The 18,515-nt window shown below is 57.4% G+C and overlaps 3 protein-coding genes across 5 annotated transcripts in view; 1 reads left to right on the forward strand and 2 right to left on the reverse strand.

Moving 5' to 3' along the window:
* The window catches only part of AIP (AHR interacting HSP90 co-chaperone), a 340,731-nt gene that overhangs the window by 203,913 nt on the left and 118,303 nt on the right, over positions 1-18,515 (reverse strand). The window lies entirely within an intron of this gene.
* Positions 1,665-12,449, forward strand: NUDT8 (nudix hydrolase 8). 3 transcript variants are annotated; one of them, XM_075064764.1, is made up of 5 exons: positions 1,665-1,732; positions 5,538-5,807; positions 6,543-6,675; positions 7,709-7,786; positions 11,908-12,449. In XM_075064764.1, the coding sequence occupies exons 2-5, from the start codon at positions 5,545-5,547 to the stop codon at positions 12,127-12,129; spliced, it is 696 nt and encodes a 231-aa protein (XP_074920865.1). In that variant the 5' UTR covers positions 1,665-1,732; positions 5,538-5,544; the 3' UTR covers positions 12,130-12,449. The 3 variants fall into 3 exon arrangements, with proteins under 3 accessions (XP_074920865.1, XP_074920866.1, XP_032631771.1); XM_032775880.2 differs by lacking the exon at positions 1,665-1,732 and having other exon boundaries at positions 5,023-5,807; XM_075064765.1 differs by lacking the exons at positions 1,665-1,732; positions 7,709-7,786 and having other exon boundaries at positions 5,021-5,807.
* Positions 13,270-18,479, reverse strand: NDUFV1 (NADH:ubiquinone oxidoreductase core subunit V1). Its single transcript, XM_032775879.2, has 10 exons — positions 18,289-18,479; positions 17,485-17,567; positions 16,599-16,769; positions 16,003-16,186; positions 15,579-15,768; positions 15,152-15,364; positions 14,621-14,787; positions 14,437-14,518; positions 13,894-14,039; positions 13,270-13,656 (listed from the first exon to the last, which is right to left on the reverse strand). The coding sequence occupies exons 1-10, from the start codon at positions 18,349-18,351 to the stop codon at positions 13,573-13,575; spliced, it is 1,383 nt and encodes a 460-aa protein (XP_032631770.1). The 5' UTR covers positions 18,352-18,479; the 3' UTR covers positions 13,270-13,572.

Genomic DNA, 18,515 nt, shown 5'->3' on the forward strand with positions numbered 1-18,515 from the left:
AGCTAAGGGTTAATGTTTCTTTACCCTGTAAAGGGTTAACAAAGGGAACCAAACACCTGACCAGAGGACCAATCAGGAAACTGGATTTTTTTCAAAACTCAGGAGGAAATGTTGGGTCTGTGTCTTTTGTCTGGCTCTCAGCTATGAGAGGAATCTTTCTATCTTCAAGCTTTCTAATCTCAGGTTCCAATTGTGAGTACAAAGGTAGAAAACAATAGGCTGTTATTGTTTTTTTGTATTTACATGTGTGTAGTTGCTGGAATGTTTAAATTGTCTCTTCTTTTTGGATAAGGCTGTTTATTCATTTTTCTTTAAGCAATTGATCCTGTATTATTGTCATCTGATACAGAAAATATTTTGATGTCTTTTTTCTTTCTTTTTTATATAAAGCTTTCTTTTTAAAACCTGTTTTGAGTTTTTCTCTGGTTAAGGCTAAGGAGAAGGAAGGGGAAATCTCTTTGTGTTAGCTTGACTAGGTTTGAATCTGCATAGCCTCAGGGGGGAAGTAAATTGCCATCTCTGTTTTGCAATTCAAGGAGTTGAAAGTACAGTATCGCCAGGATAACCGAGGGGGAGCTGGTGATGAGATTAAGAGGAGATAAGGGACAGGTTGACTTCCCTTTGTGGTAAGACTCAGGGCTTCTGAGTCTTGGGGTTCCCCAGGGAAGGGTTTGGGGAGACCATGGAGGGAGCCAAACCCTGGAATTTTTGGCTGGTGGCAGCGAGATCAAATCTAAGCTGGTAGTTAAGCTTAGAGGGGTTCATGCTAGCTTCTCAGGTTATGAACGCTAAGGTTCAATCGGAGTAGGAAAGCTACGACAGGTGGGATTCCAGAGTCCAGCAGCAGGGCTGGGGAAGTGGAGGGGGCACTGGGGGGGCTGTAGGGAGGGGGCGGGATTCACAGAGCCCAGGCAGCCAGGCGTGTGGGGGGGTGAGGGAGCACTGGGGGGGTTGTGGGGAGGGGGCGGGTTTCCCAGAGGCCAGGCAGCGGCTGCTGGGGGGAATGAAGGGGCACTGGGGGGCTGTGTGGGAGGGATGTGATTCCCAGAGCCCAGGCAGCACGGCTGGTGGGAGGTTGAAGGGGCACTGGGGGGACTGTGGGGAGGGGGCGGGATTCCCAGGGCCAGGCAGCATGGCTGGGGGAAGAGTGAGGGGGCACTGGTGGGGGCTGTGGAGGGGGCAGGATTCCCAGAGGCAGGCAGCAGGGCTGCTGGGTGGAGTGAGGGGACATTGGGGGGGTGTGGGGAGGGGGCAGGATTCCCAGCGGCCAGCGCCAGAGTGAGGGGGCACTGGGGGGGGGGGGCTGTGGGGAGGGGGCGTGAGTCCCAGAGGTCAGCAGCAGGCTGGGGGGGGGCCCCTTCTGGAAGGGGAGGGCCTCTGAATGGTCAGGTGCTTTCATGCCTGGAATACACGCGCCCCAGACCCTCTGCCCAGCCCCTGCCCAAGCTCCCTCCGCCCCCCACGTGCCCACCAGGAAGGCAGCTGGCTCCAGACCCAGCATCAGACAGCGGAGAGGGTGGGCCAGCCAGGGGGCGCGTCTGCGCCGCACCTCGCCCTCTCGTGATATAATTGGCTGTTAGCGTCGGGAGGCGGGGCTTATTCCGCCATGTTGTTCCGGGGGCGGAAGGCGCCGGGGGGGGGGTCCGTTAATGGACGGTGAGGCTGGCGCAGGGGCCATCTTTGTTGAGGCAAGACGGGGCGGTTTGACCCCGCGGTGTCCGAGGAGCTGCCCGATGAGACTCGGCCCTGCGGTCCCTGCGTACCTGCGGGCGGGCGGGCGGGGGGGGGCTTGGTGCGGGCCGAGCGCGGCCAGGGGCGCCCAGAGCACGTGGGGCCGGACGCTTGCAGCGCGACCCCTGGGAGTGGGGGCCGAGTGCGGTACGGGGGGTGCTGAGAGATGGGGGGGGGTGATAAAATATGATGGGGGCGTGCAGAGGAGGGTGCATGAGGTGGGGGATACAAATATCGGGGGTGAGGGGGTGGGATGCAGGTGTAGGGGTGCATGGATTTGGGGAGGTGCAGCGGTGTGGGTGGGGTGCAGGGTGGGGGGTGCCCCCAAAAATTGGATTGGGGGGGTGCAGGGGTGTCGGTGGGATGCAGGTGGGCGGGGTGCATGGATTGGGGGGGTGCAGGGGGTCGGGTGGGGATGCAGGTGGGGGGGTGCATGGGCTGTATACACTGTTGCCTTGGCTCCCTCCAACAGAACGGGAAAGGTCAGAGCCTGGGCCTGCCCCTACCCTGCAGGGTGTGGGGAATTCCCTATGTGCCTTCTGCAAACCCATCCCTGGACTCCCAGCCACAGAAGCTGTCGGTGGGGAGCTGCCTAGCCCGGACCTTTGTTCCTTGGCTGGGTGGCTGGAGCTCGGCTGCTGCACCTTGACTCGGTGCGCATGGTGGCTCCAAGTTCAAATATTTCAGCATGAGCGAAAGGTGGAAAAACCACTCGCCCCAATTCATGGCTATTGTGAGAAAGTTTGCGAAGGTGGCGAACTGAGACAGAGCTGCAGAAATCGCAAAGAACAAGCGAGTGGGCCAACCGAGATCTCAGGCGGGAGCCTTTTTTGCTGAATGCAGTGGAAAGAAGAAGAAGAGGCTCAGAACGGACTCACTTTGGCTACACATCTGTGAGTGTTAGACTCAGACTCTGAGGATGAAGGTACTGATATTGCTGCGTTGCCAAGTACATCAGAAGGAAGCTGGATCCAGGTCAGCCAAAGACAAAGAGCAGGAAGTATTATGTTGTTTTCAATCATAAATGGTTTTGTAACAAAAACAACTCCAGAACTGAAACAAAAGAGAGACTGGAAAATTGCTAATTTTTTTTTATAGCTGTAATAATCTCTTTTCTGTTATTGAGCATCCAACTTTTCAAGCAATGAGCAGCTGCCTATGGCCAGGCAACCAAGACCCAGTCAAAAGCAGGTAGCAGGTAAACAGTGAAATGCAGTTACTGATGGCTTGAGGGGTGGAAGCATGCAACACATTACATGGAAAAGCAGTTACGTTATGGCTGGCATAATGTGCACAACCAGTGATTGCTAACTGTGTGCAAACAGGGAAGACTGCTTTGTGCATCAGTGGTTGATACTGGATGGAATGAGAAGACAGGACAGTGCTATGCTACACTGGCAAGAGAAGCCAAGGCATTAGCAAATGAACTGTATGGTTGCATTGTGAAGAGCTACATGACAGAAAACAAGAGAAAGATGCAAAGTCTGACGAGTGCTTTGGAAGAAGATGACGGTACTTGGGTAATGTATGGATGTGCATCATATTGACTCAATCTACTTAGACAAGAACGTACACCAAGTGCTTTGATGAAATGTTGTAAATTGCCAAAAGTATTTTGGCAATTGCGTGCAGCCTGGAGCTTGGCTAAAAGAACGCCAAATCCCCAGTGACACGATGGAACAGTCAGATAACATGCCTAGAAACGGATGTTAAAGTTGGCCATATTATGTCAGGATGATTTAGTTGGGGATTGGTCCTGCTTTGAGCAGGGGGTTGGACTAGATGACCTCCTGAGGTCCCTTCCAACCCTGGTATTCTAGGATTGTGAGAAATCATGAGGCAGAATTTGAAGATAGAGCAATCAGTATAATAAATACTCAAGGACTTTTCCAAGAAACAAAGAACTTGATCATTCAGTTGAAACCAGTTGCTGTAGCACTTGACTCACTCCAAAAGGACACACATCAACAGTTGCTGTTACAGGTGAAGTATGGTTGGATCTGCAGATAAATTAAGATCTTGTACCACATAAAGCAAAAGTACAAAAGAGAGGTCATGAGGCAATTACTCCTGTACACATGTTGATCAACCATACGCAGGAAAGAAATCGTCAGCTGAACAAGAATATATTGCAAGGCAGTGGGTGCTCGGCAAAAATCCGGATGTTGTGCCATATTTACTTGCCTTTAAAGCAGAAAAATCTCTGGATTCAAAAATCTACATTTTCATCCACTATGAAGAAAAAGGATGGAAAAATCTGAAGGCTGCTGGTAGTCCATCTAACTTCATAGAACCGGTGGTGCAATTGCATCAGTGCCCAGAAAGTGCAGCAAGCATAGAATGAATTTGAAACTTTGGATACATCCATTCATAACTGAGGAATAGGCTCGGTCTATCCGCTGCATCAAAGTTGGTCTCCTGCTGCAGAATGCTGCATGGCCAAATGGACCCAGACCGGCAGCCTGCAACTCTGCATGCATCTGATTGCATAATGTGTCAAGCTAGCACCCCTGCATTACTGTCGCTTTCATATCATCAAGTGTTTTTGATTATTTGTATAATATTCAAAACCGAAATGAGTCATGACCTGTATGATTTCCCTGAGGCAAACACCAAACCAAATTGGACACAGGCATTCTGACGTTCCTAATCACATACATTCGTATTATGCCCCGTGCAGTTTTACTTTTTATTTGTACAATCCTAAATTAATCATGAATCTACTGCCTTATGGAACCACAATTTGAATATGTAAATAAACCAAGTATAAAGTATCAGAGGGGTAGCCGTGTTAGTCTGGATCTGTAAAAGCAGCAGAGGATCCTGTGGCACCTTATTCACCCACGAAAGCTCATGCTCCAAAATGTCTGTTAGTCTATAAGGTGCCACAGGATCCTCTGCTGATTTTACAAGTATAAAGTGGTATGCATTACTGAAACAGTGTTTAAAATGCCTTAAATTGGGACTAATTAGTTTTTCTCAGGGAGATAAAAACCATAATTTTACCTGGTAAAAAAACCCACCTCTGATAAATACCATGCTATCCCTGGTGTGCATGGAGGTGGAGGAAGGGGTGGGTGAGTGTACATAGCAATGATGGGGGGAGGAGGTGGACAGATGGGTGAGTGAGAGTGCATGGGGTTGAATGGGGGGAGGGATAGGAGGGGTAAGTGTTCGTAAGGGTGGCATAGTGTGGTGGGATGCATGGGGATCGTGGTGGTTGTAGCAGTGCGGGGTGGCATGGCAGTGGGTGAGTAGAGGCATGGGGGGATGTGGCTGGAGGTGCATGGTGGTGGACGGGATGGGTGAGTGGGCATGGTAGTAGATGGGTTCTGCTAGGGCTGCTGTGAGGGGAAACCAAGCCTTTGTGCTCGGGATCCCTGGGGTATTTCAAACACCCAGAGCCTGAACAGAGTCCAGCTACTGCCCCAATCTCAGGGTCCCCAGGCACAAACTCAGAGCAGACCTGCTATCTGGCACCTCCCTGTAAGTGCTGGAACCCACTGTCCAGCCACCTACCCCTTCTAGGCTCCCCAGTACTTGAACTCATCTCCCACAGATCCACAGGATTGGGGCTAGGCCCCAGTTTTTAAACAGTGCTTGGAACCCTTCAGTGCCCCAGACCTCCAAGGGGTCCCACTCTTCCTTCAGGGCAGGCCACCCGGCCTCACTGCCTCTGAGATGGAGCCTCTGGCCTCCAGCCCCCTTGCTCCACCCAGTGAGCTCTGCCCTGCGAGCTGACATGCCCATGGTTCGGTGAAGGGCAGAGGGCCTCAGTTGTGCTGTCCTCTCACGCTCTCTCTGCAGGGTGTGATGTTCCCTGCCCTGTACCATCTCCACCTGGGCACCCGCCCCACACCTGGTGCCACGAGGGCAGCTGGCTCTGCACGGGGGTACCTGTCCCAGGAGAACGAGCAGCGGTGCCGAGGGCTGCTGGAAGCCTCCACCAGACGTTACCGGCAGGAGGCGGTGGCAGCAGCTGTGCTGGTGACGCTGTGTTCTGTGGGCGGGTATCCTGCGCTGCTCTACACGCTGCGCTCCAGCACGCTGATGGGCCAGCACAAGGGAGATGTCAGGTACCCTGGCCCTCGACTCACCGAGTGCCCTGCAGCCCTGCTCCCCATGCCCTACCTCTACTGCATGCACAGCTCTGCCAGTGCCCCTCAATTCCAGCCTGCACCCCCTGCTATCCCAGCCCTGCACCCCCCCACCCAAGCTCTGCTGGTGCCCCTCAATCCCGACCCACAGCCCCTGCTAGCCCAGCCCTGGGCTATCCCCACCCATCCCACAGCTCTGCCAGTGCCCCTCAATTCCAGCCTGCACCCCCTGCTATCCCAGCCCTGGGCTCCGCCCAGAGCTCTGCCGGTGCCCCTCAATCCCAATCCACAGCCGCTGCTATTCCAGCCCTGGGCTCCTTCTCACCCCCCTCTGCAACCCTACCGGTGCTCCTGAATCCCAACCCACATCCCCGTTATCTCAGCCCAGAGATACCCCTCCCAGCTCTGCCAGTGCCCCTCAGTCCTGACCCACAGCCTCATTATCTCAGCCCAGGGCTCCCCATCCCCCAGCCCTACTGGTGCCACTCAAACCCACCTCATAGTCCCCTACTAATCCAGCCCAGGGCTCCCCTCACACACAGCTCTGCCAGTCCCCCGTTGTTTCAATAGTTAACGGAAGCTCTTTTCTGCAGCCCCTTTCACCATCCTTGAGTATCCGGTGCCAGGGTGGAAGATGCCCCTCCTGCCTGCCACGGCACCTGGGGCAATGGATCCTGCCTCCCCTCTAAGGAGACTCTGGCTTTCTTGTTGCAGTTTCCCAGGCGGCAAGTGTGACAGCGCCGACCAGGATGTGATCGCTACAGCGCTGAGGGAGACGCAGGAAGAGCTGGGCCTGCACCTGGGGGCTGAGAGCGTTTGGGGGGTCATGAGACCCCTACCCTCTGGGGTAACACCACTTCGCTCCCCTAGCAGTGTTAGGGAATCACTGGGGCAGGGCAGTGTGAGGGAAGGGGTGGGATCTCTCTGGGGCAGGAGCCTGTGAGGGGAGGGGGGATCACTTTGGGGCAGGGTGGGTTTCTCTGGGGTGGGATCATGTGGGAGGAGCAGCGTGAAGGGTGTAGTGTTGCTCTGGAGCAGGGTCCCATGGGGGGCAGCTGTGTGAGTTGGGGTCCCTTTGAGGCTGGGGTCCACTGGGCGTGGCAATGTGAGGGGAGGTGATATGAGGCAGGAGAGTCCTGTTGGGGTGTCTTTGGGGGGGGGTGTACTGCACGACAGGGAAGGGTCCTATGGGGGGGTGCATTGTAAGGTGGGGATGTGCCATTGGCAGTGTTGCTGAGGTGAGGTCTGGGGTGGGCGGTGTGAGGTAGAGGGCCATAGGCAGGTCTCAGAGGAGAGAGGCTACTGTGAGATGAAGGGGGGTGTCTCTGAGAAGGGGGAGATGCTGAGGTTGAAGGCCTTCGGGGGCGGGGGGGTGGATGTCTCTGAGGCAGGGTGAGTCCTGTGGTGTGGGGGTGGTGAGGCAGAGAGGCTATCGGAGGGGGCCCTCTCTGAGGAGGGGGAGATTTGGGGGGGAAAACTGTGAGGCAGAGGGTCTATGGGGGGGTCTCTCTGAGGAGGGGAGATTCGGGGGCAGGGGGAGTGCTGTCAGGAGGAAGATCCATGGGGAGGTCTCTCTGAGGAGGGGAGATTCGGAGGCAGGGGGAGAGCTGTCAGGAGGAAGATCCATGGGGGGCTCTCTGAGGAGGGGGAGATTCCAGGGTGGGGGGGAAGTGCTGTGAGGTGGAGGTTCATGGGGGGCTCTCCAAGTAGGAGTGTGTTCTGTTGGGGGTAGTGTTGTGAAGCTGAGAGGTCTCTTAGGGAGGATCCGGGGGGTGGTGCTGGAAGGTGGAGGTGGATCTCGTGGGCAAAGGTGGGTCCCGGCGGGGGAGGTTTCTAGGGAAGCCAGTGTCAGTGGGGGTCTCACTCTGGTTTCCTTCCAGAGGGGACTGACTGTTGCTCCTGTCCTGGCACATCTGGGCCCCTTGGAGTGTGTGTGTCTGAGCCCCAACCCACAGGAGGTGAGCCCCACGCAGACCCTACCCTGCCATGGCTGTGCCACTTGCGGCTGCCCTTAGCACATGCAGGGCCCTCACCATCCTTCACATCACTGGCCGGAGGGCGGTGCCCCAGCCTGGTTAGCGTGCTGGCCTTCTGCAGGGAGGGGGATCAGCAGAGCCCCTGGCCCATGGGCACCTGGCTGCCTGCATCAGGCTCCCCTGGTGCCGAGTGACTCATGGTCTGGCCAGAGTGGACCTTCCCAATCACCCTGGCTGAGTTCCTCCCCTGCCCAGCCCAGAGAGCCCCAATCCAGCAACCTGACCAGCCCAGTGCCCCTTGCTTGGGGACCCCTGCCCAGCAGCTCCCCTCCTGCAGCAACTAGAGCCCCCCACCTAGCAACCCACTCGGGCAGCGGTGTCCTGGCTGGGGGAGAGCCCATCTCCTGTAAAGAGACCCTGAGGCCTGCTGGTCTACACTTAAATGTTAGGGTGAGCCAGCTACAGCTCTCAGGGGTGTGAAGAATTCCCCTCCTGCCCCGAGCGCTACAGCTGCACCAGCCTAGCCCCTGGAGCGAACAGGGCTAGATTGACAGAATGCTTCAGAGGACCTAGCTGCTGCTGCTCAGAGAGGTGCAGTTCCTGCAATGATGGAAAAATCCCTTCCATCCTTGTAGGAAGTGTCTCCACTGCAGCAGCGTAGCTGCACCCTCCTAGCTGTTAGCACCCTTAGCGTAGACATGGCCCGAAGGTTCATTGAAGAATGATGGGGAATCCGCCCTGCCCTGGGCACCTTGTACCAAGCATTATTTTCCCTCCCTGTTAGCCACTTGTGCCTCATTTCCAGTCTGACCCCAGCTCTGGGGCCTCACTTTGCCTATGCCTGAATCAGAAATGCTCTCCCTTGGAGATCCTTCTAGACCAGAGCAAGTCATCTCTTCATCTTCTGTGACTGTGGGAAATTTTTTGTAATATGTTTATGAATGCTATGTGTGCCTCAGCTCCTCGCCCCTGTCCTTTGCAGTGCTACCCTGTGGTGGAAAGTGTTAAATGGGAAACTGCATTGAGAAGGTGCGTTTCCACTGCGTCCCATGGGAATTGGTCCTTGGCCCTATGCTATTTAACATTTTTGTCAATGACCTGGAAGAAAAAATAGAATCATCACTGATAAAGTTTGAAGATGACACACAAATCAGGGAGTGGTAAATAATGAAGAGGACAGGATCACAGATACCGAGCGATCTGGAACCCTTGGGAAACTGGGTGCAAGCAAACAATATGTTTTAATTACAGGTAAATGTATACATCTAGGGCAGCGGTCCCCAACCTTTTCGTCTAGCAGGCACCAGACGAAGGACCGTGGCAGCGGTCGAGCATCTGCCGAAATTCGGTGGCAACGCCTCTCGATGTCACTTGTCAGCGGCATTTCAGCGGATGCTCGACCACTGGCCAGAAGGCAGCCCAATTTAGATGCCCCCACGGGTGCCAGGGGGACAAAAAAAGTAGGTTGTGTTTACAGGATGGGGGACTGTATCCTTAACAGTGACTCTGAAAAATATTTTGGAGCTGAACATGAGCTCCCCGTATGATGCTGTGGCCAAAAGAGCCAATGTAATCCTGCCTAATCTTGAGTAGAACAAAGGAGGTTATTTTATCTCTCTAGTTGCCACTGGTGTGACCATTGCTGGGTCCAGTCCTGAAGCCCACAGTTCAAGTAATATTTGGATAAGTTGGAGAAGGTTCAGGGATGACTGATGAAAATGATTACCTGCCCTATAGTGATAGACTCAAGGTGCTTGATCTATTTATCTTAAAGAGACGATTAAGGGCCAACTCACTTGGAGTCCATAGCTATGTACATGGGAAACAAATATTTAACAATGAACTCTTCAGTCTAGCAGAGAAGGTCTCTAACAGGATCCGATAGCTGGAAGTTGAAGTTAGACAAATTCAGACTGGAAATAAGGTGTAAATGTTTAACAAGGAGTGTAATTAAGCATTGGAACCATTTACCAACGGTCATGGTGGATTCTCCATCACTGACAGTTTAAGTCAAGACTGGATGTTTTGCTAAAAGCTCTGCTCTAGGGATTAGTTTGCAGCAGTTCCCTGGTCTGGGTTAGACAGGTCACATGAGATGACAGCAACGGGCCTTTCTGGCCTTGGAATCTATGAAAGAAGAGCTGAGTTTGTGTGTGGGGCAGCACAGGAGGCGTGAAGTGTGGGTGGTGTTTTGCTGTGTGGGGCGCAAGGCACTGGCTAGAACCTGCCAAAACCGAGCCACATTGATGCCTAAGCCCAAAAAGATAATAGGAAGCCCTAGTGATGAGAACATGCACACGCAGCAACCAACAGACATGTGGAAGGAGGTTTCCCCCACCTCATGGCAGAGATGCAGAGCTGAGGCCAGCTCAAGACCCACGGACAGAGAGGCCAGGAAGGGACAGGAGGGGTTTTTTGAGAGACACTATGTGCTCACCTGAGGCTGAGAACAGGACAGATAGAGCCTGAAATGAAGGCCAGCTTGGCTGGTTGATGGCACTAGCTTGGCCAGATGGACAGTGTCTTAACCTTTATTTCTCTCAGCTGCCTTAAGAACCTCCCCAGACTGGTTCCAAGTGATTAATAAACCCTGCTCTGTGTGGAAAAAGGCTGCCTTGTGTCACTGCACACACTGGCTGGGGTGCATTAGTCCCTGAAGAGTGTGAAAGTCTCTGAGCAGGGATCTGGCTCAGTGGGATGTGCTGGGCAGAGCTCATGGGGTAGAGCAGGAAGGATGGAGCCCAGTGGCTCCCTCTCTGAGGCAGTGAGGCTCCATGGCCTGTCTAGGAGGAAGAGTGGGACCCCATGGGGGGTGGGGGGCTGGCACACTAGAGAGCTCCTATAAGGGACTCTCAAAGGTGGGGTACAGCACCAGTCCCATGGATCCGTGACACCTTCTCCTGGACAGAGCCATGAGATGGTATTGGCTGTGCAGGGCCAATCCCAGCACTGGATGCAGTAAGCAGTGGTGGTCTCTTCCCCCACCCACATGCACACAGCTGCTCCTACTTGCTATCTCCACTTGTACACTAAGGACTGGACTCACCCCTCAGCCACCAGGACTCTTGGGGGCTAGTCAGGGTCCCAGTTTACCAAGGACAAGCCCTACCCTTCAGCATGACCTGCAGGCTCCATTCCCAGCCACATGAGCTGGCACTGAGCAGGATGGAAGGCACCAGGTGTACCCACAATCCTGGTCTGATGTGTCCCTGCCACCTTTGGGGATGTCTACACTGTGTTTTAAAACGTGCAGCAGGTAGTGAGCCCAGCTCTGCAACCCTGAGCTTGTGCTGTAGCTCTGAAAACAGCTGTGTCGGCGTGAGTGTTCAAGGCCTGAAGCCAGGGGAGGGGGATGGCTCCGAAGCTCCAGCCCAAGCCACAACAGCTACGCGGCTCTTAGCACTGTAGGGCGAGCCCAAGTCTGGACCCAGGCTCTGAGGCTCACTACCACGAGGTTTTAAGAGCATAGAGGTCCCCTCTGTGCTGCCTTTTGCCAGCAGCCATCCCTCATAAAGCTGCTGAACAGCAGGGGGCTGAGCTCAGCTCCCAGAGGGCCACCCTGTAGAGGCGTCCATCAGCTCCCCCTTGACAAGTCACTGCCGAGCTGGCCGATCTTTAATCCTTTGCTGAGTGCTGTGTCCCCCTGCACCCGCCATCACCCTTGTCTGGAGCATGGAGCACAGCTCAGGGTGCAGCAGCAGCAACACAACAGAGGGGAATGGCCCCATGGGGAGCTCCCAGGGGACAGGGGATGAGACAAGCCCAGCCAGCAGCTCTTTGGGGGGTGGGGGGGGCGACCAGTTGACAAGATGCTATCCTGCTGCAGCAGTATCTGTGCTTGAGAATACCCTCCTCTAGTGGGGAGAGGGTGGACATGGGGCCAGGGAGGCTTGTCAAGGAGGGAGCAGCCGTGGTCCCAGCTGTTCCTCCCCTGGGCCCCTACTCTACTGTAGGAGGTACCACGTGCTGAGGGCACAGGGCACGCGGGTGTGCTGCTTTCCCTTCCCAGCCCAGCAGTGGGCCAAGGGCCAGGTGCTGGGGTAAGGGGACCCTGCCAGGCAGGGCAACACCAACATGCCCTTTCTGTCTCTCTTTGCCCCCAGGTTGATGATGTTTTCACCATCCCCCTGTCTCACCTGCTGCAGGCCCAGAACCATGGTTACACCCACTTCCGCCACCAGGGCCGCTACAGCTACACGCTGCCCGTCTTCCTCAACGGCCGCTACCGGGTGTGGGGGCTGACGGCCATCATCACGGACCTCACTTTGGAGCTGCTGGCACCCAGTGCCTACCGCCAGAGAACACGCCCACCCAGCCCCTGCTGAGTTCCCAGCCCACCTGTGCTATGGCCTGCCCTGGCCCTGCAGCATGGACAGAGCCAGCTGGCTGGGCGAGGTCTCCCTGAAGGCAGAGAGAGTCAGCGGGGGAGCCTGGACGAGTGTCCCCCCACCTCATGGGCAGGAAGAACAAGGGGGGGAGGCTGGGCATGCCCCTCCCAGAGGCATGGGACAGAACTGAGGGGGTGACTCCAGGAGGGAATCCCCAACCCGTGATAACGCTGGGGGGAGTTCCATGGTGGCGGATGGGGGGATGCTGGCGCCTGCTGTATTTCATGTGGGGCCTAAGCATAAACAAATCTCCCTGAGCTCAGTGTGCATCTCAGTGCTGGGGCGGGGGGGCACCCAGGGCCAGGTGCTGCCCCCTGCTGGGCCTCAGGAGACACTAACTGGAACTCATGAACATCCCCTTCACCCCACCCCTGCCGGCAATGGGGGCTGGAGCCAGCAATAAAGACTGGGGGAAACCCTAGTGCCCCAGCCTGGCCCCCTCCCACCCACATGTGGGCCCCAGCCAGTCCTCACCTCTCCCACCAGACACTGTGGATGCCCTGCCCACACCCACTGCCCCCACTCTTCCCCCTCCCGACACACACACTTGCAGTGCCACTCCCCAACCACACACCCTGCCCTCCCCCACACTGCAACCTGTTCACTGGGGTTCGGTTTGGATGAAGTGAGGTCAGAAAACAGCCCAACCCTGTGGGCTCTGGTCGGACCTGACCACCACCTGCTGCCCTTGGGGTTGGCACAGCAGCAGCCGCACTTCGCCGCTGCACACCCAGGCAGGAGCAGGACACGGCCACTGCCACACCAAGCTCCCAGACAGGAGGCAGCGTTGACAGATCACATACAGGGGGTCTGGGGACAGGAAGCCCCCAGGACAAGGAGGCAGCAGCAACTCTGGCTCAGGCTTGGGGAAGTGTCGGGTTGGGCTTTCAAATGAGACCCAAGCAGAGCTCAACTGGTACTGGATCACTCCCAAGAACAGCCAGAGCGCTACAGCTGTAAGGGAACCCAGTCCACCGCTCTCCTGACAGGGAGGGGGCGGCTGTGCAAGGGACGGCAGCTTGTGGCTCGGCGCCCAGCTGCTCCCTGGCGTTACACAGATGAGCGTTCACCCAGGAAGGAGATACCAGCTGCCACCACAGCACGTTTATTGGGGAGCTCACCCAGCGGGGGAGGGTGAGGAGACAGCACAGCCAGGGGGGTCTCCCCCTCATACAAGAGGAAACCCCAATATACACACAGGTAAGTCACCCGCCCCGCACATGCCAGAGAAACCCATCAACACCCAGAGTCACCAAGGGCTGCCCTCATCAGATCCCAGCTAATGTGTCAAGTGCTCAGCCCCTCCCACACATCGTCGTGGGGGAGGGGCACTGACCACGCATGGAGAGGTGGGATCCGGCCCCTTCCAGCACCCAGCCCTCACACGGACACTTGCCGAGCCTGGGTCTCCTCGTGACGCCGCATCCGCTGCTCCAGCTCTGGGCGGAAGTGACGGATCAGCCCCTGCAAGCAAGGAATGAGTGCGCAGGGCTGGCAAGGTAGTGCCCCACCCCCATCCTGCATCTGCCACCCACCCCTCATCACACACAGCAGCCCCCCAGATGTACCCCCATCTGCAGGAGCCCCCCCCACACACACTACCCTTCTGCCAGGCTAGTTTATGACCACACCCACCATCTACCCACACACCCCTCCCCTCTGCCAGGCCACCTCCCACCTTGGTGCCCAGCCGCCCGCTACCTGCACAGGCCACGCAGCCCCATCGCCCAGGGCACAGATGGTATGACCCTCAATCTGCTTGCTGATCTCCCAGAGCGCATCGATCTCGGCTGCCTGCGCGTTGCCTTGCACAAACCGCCACATCACCTTGTTCATCCAATCCACACCTGGGGGGGGGGGGCAGGCACCACAGCCAATCACAGAGAGGCTGCATCCACAGAGCTGCCTTCCCCCAATCCCACCCACAGGCCCTGACTGCTGGGCATCATCCCCACACCACAGATCCTGCCAGTCCAGCATCCTCACCCCCAATTCCACCCATGGTCCCAGCTAGTTGGATGTTCTCCCTCCCAGACCCTACCCCCAGTGACCCCAGCCCGCCCGGCATCCTCCCCGCCACCCCCAGTGACCCCAGCCCACCTGCCCGCCCAGCATCCTCCCCGCCAGCACCAGTGACCCCAGCCAGCCTGCCTACCCGGCATCCTCCTCCCCCACCAATGGGCAGTCAGGCATATCTCCCCCAGCCGTACCCAGATCAGCAGCAGCCCAGCTCCCAGCACTCACCCTCCCTGCAGGGGGTGCACTGCCCACAGCTTTCGTGCTTGTAGAACTCGATGAGGCGGGCGATGGCTCGGACAATGTCTGTCTGAGGAAAGAGGAGAGGGTGAGTGCCATGCTGCAGGAGCTAGGCTGGCTGACGGGGGAGGGGGGAGGATGCCACAGGGTCCAGGCAGGCCAGGAGCCTTACCGATTTGTCCATGACGATGACAGCAGCTGTGCCAAGCCCAGTCTGCGCCTGCACCAGCCCATCGAAGTCCATGGGCACCGTCTCACACACTGATTTGGGGATAAGCGGGGTGGAGGAGCCTCCTGGGATCACCGCCAAGAGGTTGTCCCAGCCCCCGCGCACACCTCCTGCACAGAGGGGACAGGGTTAGGCCTAGGCACTCCCCCTCCCCATGGCATACCAGATCCATGATGCCCAGTGCTGTCCCCAACCCCCTAAGCCTCCCCCTAGTGCGAGCTGCTACTCCAGACTCTGGAAGGAAGCGATGGATCAGCCCCTCTGCACAGGCCACAAGCAGGGTTAGCAGGCCAGCACCTGTCCTCTCAGCCTGATTTTTGTAGAGTGAGCCACCCCCAGCCACAACTGCTGGAGCTAGACCTGTGGGGCAGCCCTGAGACGAAGTGGCCTAAGAGGGGAAGTGGGGGAGGAGGGGGGTGTCCAGCCCTGTTGCTCACCCAGCAGTCAGGGGAGGGACAGGGTTTGGCATCTCACCCGCATGCTTCTCGATCAGCTCCTTGAGCGGCACTGACATCTCCTCCTCCACGGTGCAGGGTGTGTTCACGTGCCCAGAGATGTTGAAGAGCTTGGTGCCCGAGTTGCGTTCACGCCCGAAGCTGGCAAACCAGGCTCCCCCGCGCCGGCAGATGGTGGGTGCCACGGCCACCGTCTCCACATTGGCCACGGTAGTGGGGCAGCCGAACACACCTGGGAAAGAGAAGGCAGTGATGTGGACACAGAGCAGGCTGGGGGTCCTGGTGCCCCCAAAACAGTGTGAACCCCCCCACCGCACAAGTAGCAGGGCAGGGGTACCCAGCTAGAACACTCCACACTCTCTCGGTCCCCTAAAGAGGGCAAGCAAACCCCCACTAAGGCACCTCCCATCTCCCCCGCAACAGCACAGTTCCCCAGTGGGTCATACCAACGTCAGCCGGGAAGGGCGGTTTGAGGCGTGGCTTGCCCTGCTTGCCCTCGATGGATTCGATCAGTGCTGTCTCCTCCCCACAGATGTAGGCCCCGGCGCCACTCACCACAAACACGTCGAAGTCATAGCCCGAGCTGCAGGCGTCTTTGCCCAGCAGACCGGCCTCATAGGCCTCGCGGATCGCCACCTGCAGGTAGACAGGTCAGCACAGCTGCTCCCCTGGCCCTGTCGCTCCACACCTGCCTGGCCTGGCTCCCTGCCCTGCCCTCTGTGCCCTGCAGAGAGACCAGTCAGAGCAGCTGCTCCTGCCATCACAACCCCAGCCCTGCCCTCTGAGCCACATGGGGAAATGGCAGCTGCTGCCCCCACCCCCCAGGCTCTATGGGTCAGTGCACCTGCTCCCCCTTTAGCTCCTGCGTACTTGAAGGTTGGAGGCTTCATTGTAGAACTCCCCACGGATGTAGATGTAGGCAGCCCGGGCCCCCATGGAGCGCCCTGCCACCAGGCAGCCCTCCACCAGCTTGTGTGGGTCATGGCGCATGATCTCACGGTCCTTACAGGTGCCTGGTTCCCCTTCATCCGCGTTCACCACCAGGTACTTGGGCCTGGAACACAGATCCCATCGGACTGACCACAGCAGCCCTCCCTGTGAGAGCTACCAGCCCATGGCAGACCCAGCTCCACCACCTTGCTGCCAGCGAGGAAAGCCTGTTCGGCCAGCACAGCCAACTGTCCCCACCCCAGGGAGCTAATGGGGCCCAGACACACTGCAGCTCAGCAGCCCCATGCCCTGCAATGGGACTGCCCCCAGAGTGGAGGTATTCTGGGAACACTTTTGGGGAGGCGGGGGGGCTTGCAGCCAGAATGTCTGGGTTCTAGGCAGGCACCAGCACTGCCCACCCCCCAAGCCCTGCCCGACAGGGATGTGTCAGACTCAGAGAAGGAGCTGTATTGCCCTGAGCCATTGTCCGCCCCATGCTGTAGAGGGCCCAACAGTAGCAGCCCTGCCCCCCTCACCTGCCATCTGAAGGCTTGTTCATGAAGCTCCATTTGAGACCTGTGGGGAAGCCAGCCCCGCCCCGACCTCGCAGGCCCGAGGTCTTGATCTCGTTCAAGATCCAGTCGACCCCCTTCAGCAGGATCTCCTTGGTTTTGTACCAGTCACCCCGGCTCAGAGCCCCCTTCAGCCTGGACAAGAGAGAAGACAAAACAGCTGGTTACATTATGGAGATCAGCGGTACCAAGCCTAGAGCACAAACCCAAGCAGATACAAGGAACAAAGAGTCCTGTGGCACCTTATAGACTAACAGACGTATTGGAGCATGAATTTCGTGGATGAATACCCACTTCGTCAGATATAGGCTCTTTTACCTCCGTGGGGCACCAGCTCCGGCCCAGCCCCAGGATAGGGAAGGGGGACTGGCAGACTCAGGGTTGGGGAATGGAATGCAGGACCTTTCCCATCCAGGGGGCACTGGCTCCAATCTGATTCTAGTGTAGGGGAACCGCTTGGCTCAGTGGGTGGGGAATGTGCAGGGTTTTTCACCTCTAGGAAGTGCCAACTCCAATCCAGCCCCGGGCAGGAGAAGGGGGCCCAGCAGAATGGGGAATGGGACACAGGGCCTTTCATCTTTGGGGGGGCACTGCCCCTGATTCAGCTCCCTTCTTTGGAGAGGCAAGGAATTGGACATGGGGCTTTTCCTCTCCAGAGGGTGCCAGCACCCATCCAGCCCCAGGGCTGCAGGGGTGGGAGTGGGACTGGAACATGGGATCTCCCCACCCCATCCCCGGGCTGCCAGTACCCACTGGTCCACACTTCAGATGCAACCAGGGTAGAAGTACAGGGCAGTATCGAATGGTACAGGAGCGAGGAGTCACATAGGCTGTGCAGCTTGGATCTCACCTCCAGTCATGGCGTCCATAGAGATTTGTGAAGATCCGGTCCTCGTCCTTCAAAGAGCCAAACTGGGTTTTCTTAGGTGCTGTCTGCAGAAGACACATTGCCAAGGTGAGTTGGTACCAGCCCCACAGCAAACAGCACCGCTCCCTCATGGGCAGACATTAACCTGGGACTATACCCCACACACACACTCCCCAGCACTACCCCAATCGAGGATGACCAGATGTCCTGATTTTCTAGGGCCAGTCCCAATTTTCGGGTCTTTTTTTTATATAGGCTCCTATTACCCCCCAATCCCTGTCCCGATTTTTCACATTTGCTGTCTGGTCACCCTACCCCAATCCTACCCAGAGCAGCCCTGGCACCCAGTGGTGGCACAGGAGGGACAATGTAATGGGGGATAGCTCAGTGGTTTGAGCATTGGCCTGCTAAACCCAGCGTTGGGAGTTAAATCCTTGAGGGGGCCATTTAGGGAACTGGGGCAAAAATCTATCAAGGGATTGGCCCTGCTCTGAGCAGGGGGTTGGACTAGATACCTCCTGAGGTTCCTTCCCACCCTGATGTTCTATAATTTTTGTAATGAGCAACAGTGTGGCCTAGTGGTTAGAGCACTGGCTGGGGCTAGGGAGACGTGGGTTCTAGTCCAGGCCCTGCTACTGCTGGTGGGGGGCAGGCTCGGGATGGGGCCCGGCCCCGCGCCGGACCCGGGCCCTGTGGGTGCAGGGGCGGGGCCGACGTCACTCGGCTCCAGAGTCATCGCCCGGGAGGCGGGGAGAGGAAGGCCCCAGGCCCCGCCCCCCCACTCACCGAGCCGGCGGCGGCGGAGAAGCGGCGCAGGAAGCAGGGGCTCAGCAGCTGCCGCGCGGCCATGGCGGCGCCGGGACCCGGTCTGTCCGGGCCGCGCGCTCTGACCCGTCACCTTCACCCAGCCCGGGGTGAGGCGGGGATGCGGCGTCGCGCGAAAATAACGTCACGGCGCCGGGACCCACTTCCGGCGCGTCGGAAAGGGCGTCATGTCCCCGGAAGAGAGGCGC

The sequence above is a fragment of the Chelonoidis abingdonii genome, chromosome 4 (assembly GCF_003597395.2).
Source record: "Chelonoidis abingdonii isolate Lonesome George chromosome 4, CheloAbing_2.0, whole genome shotgun sequence".
NCBI lineage: Eukaryota > Metazoa > Chordata > Testudines > Testudinidae > Chelonoidis > Chelonoidis abingdonii.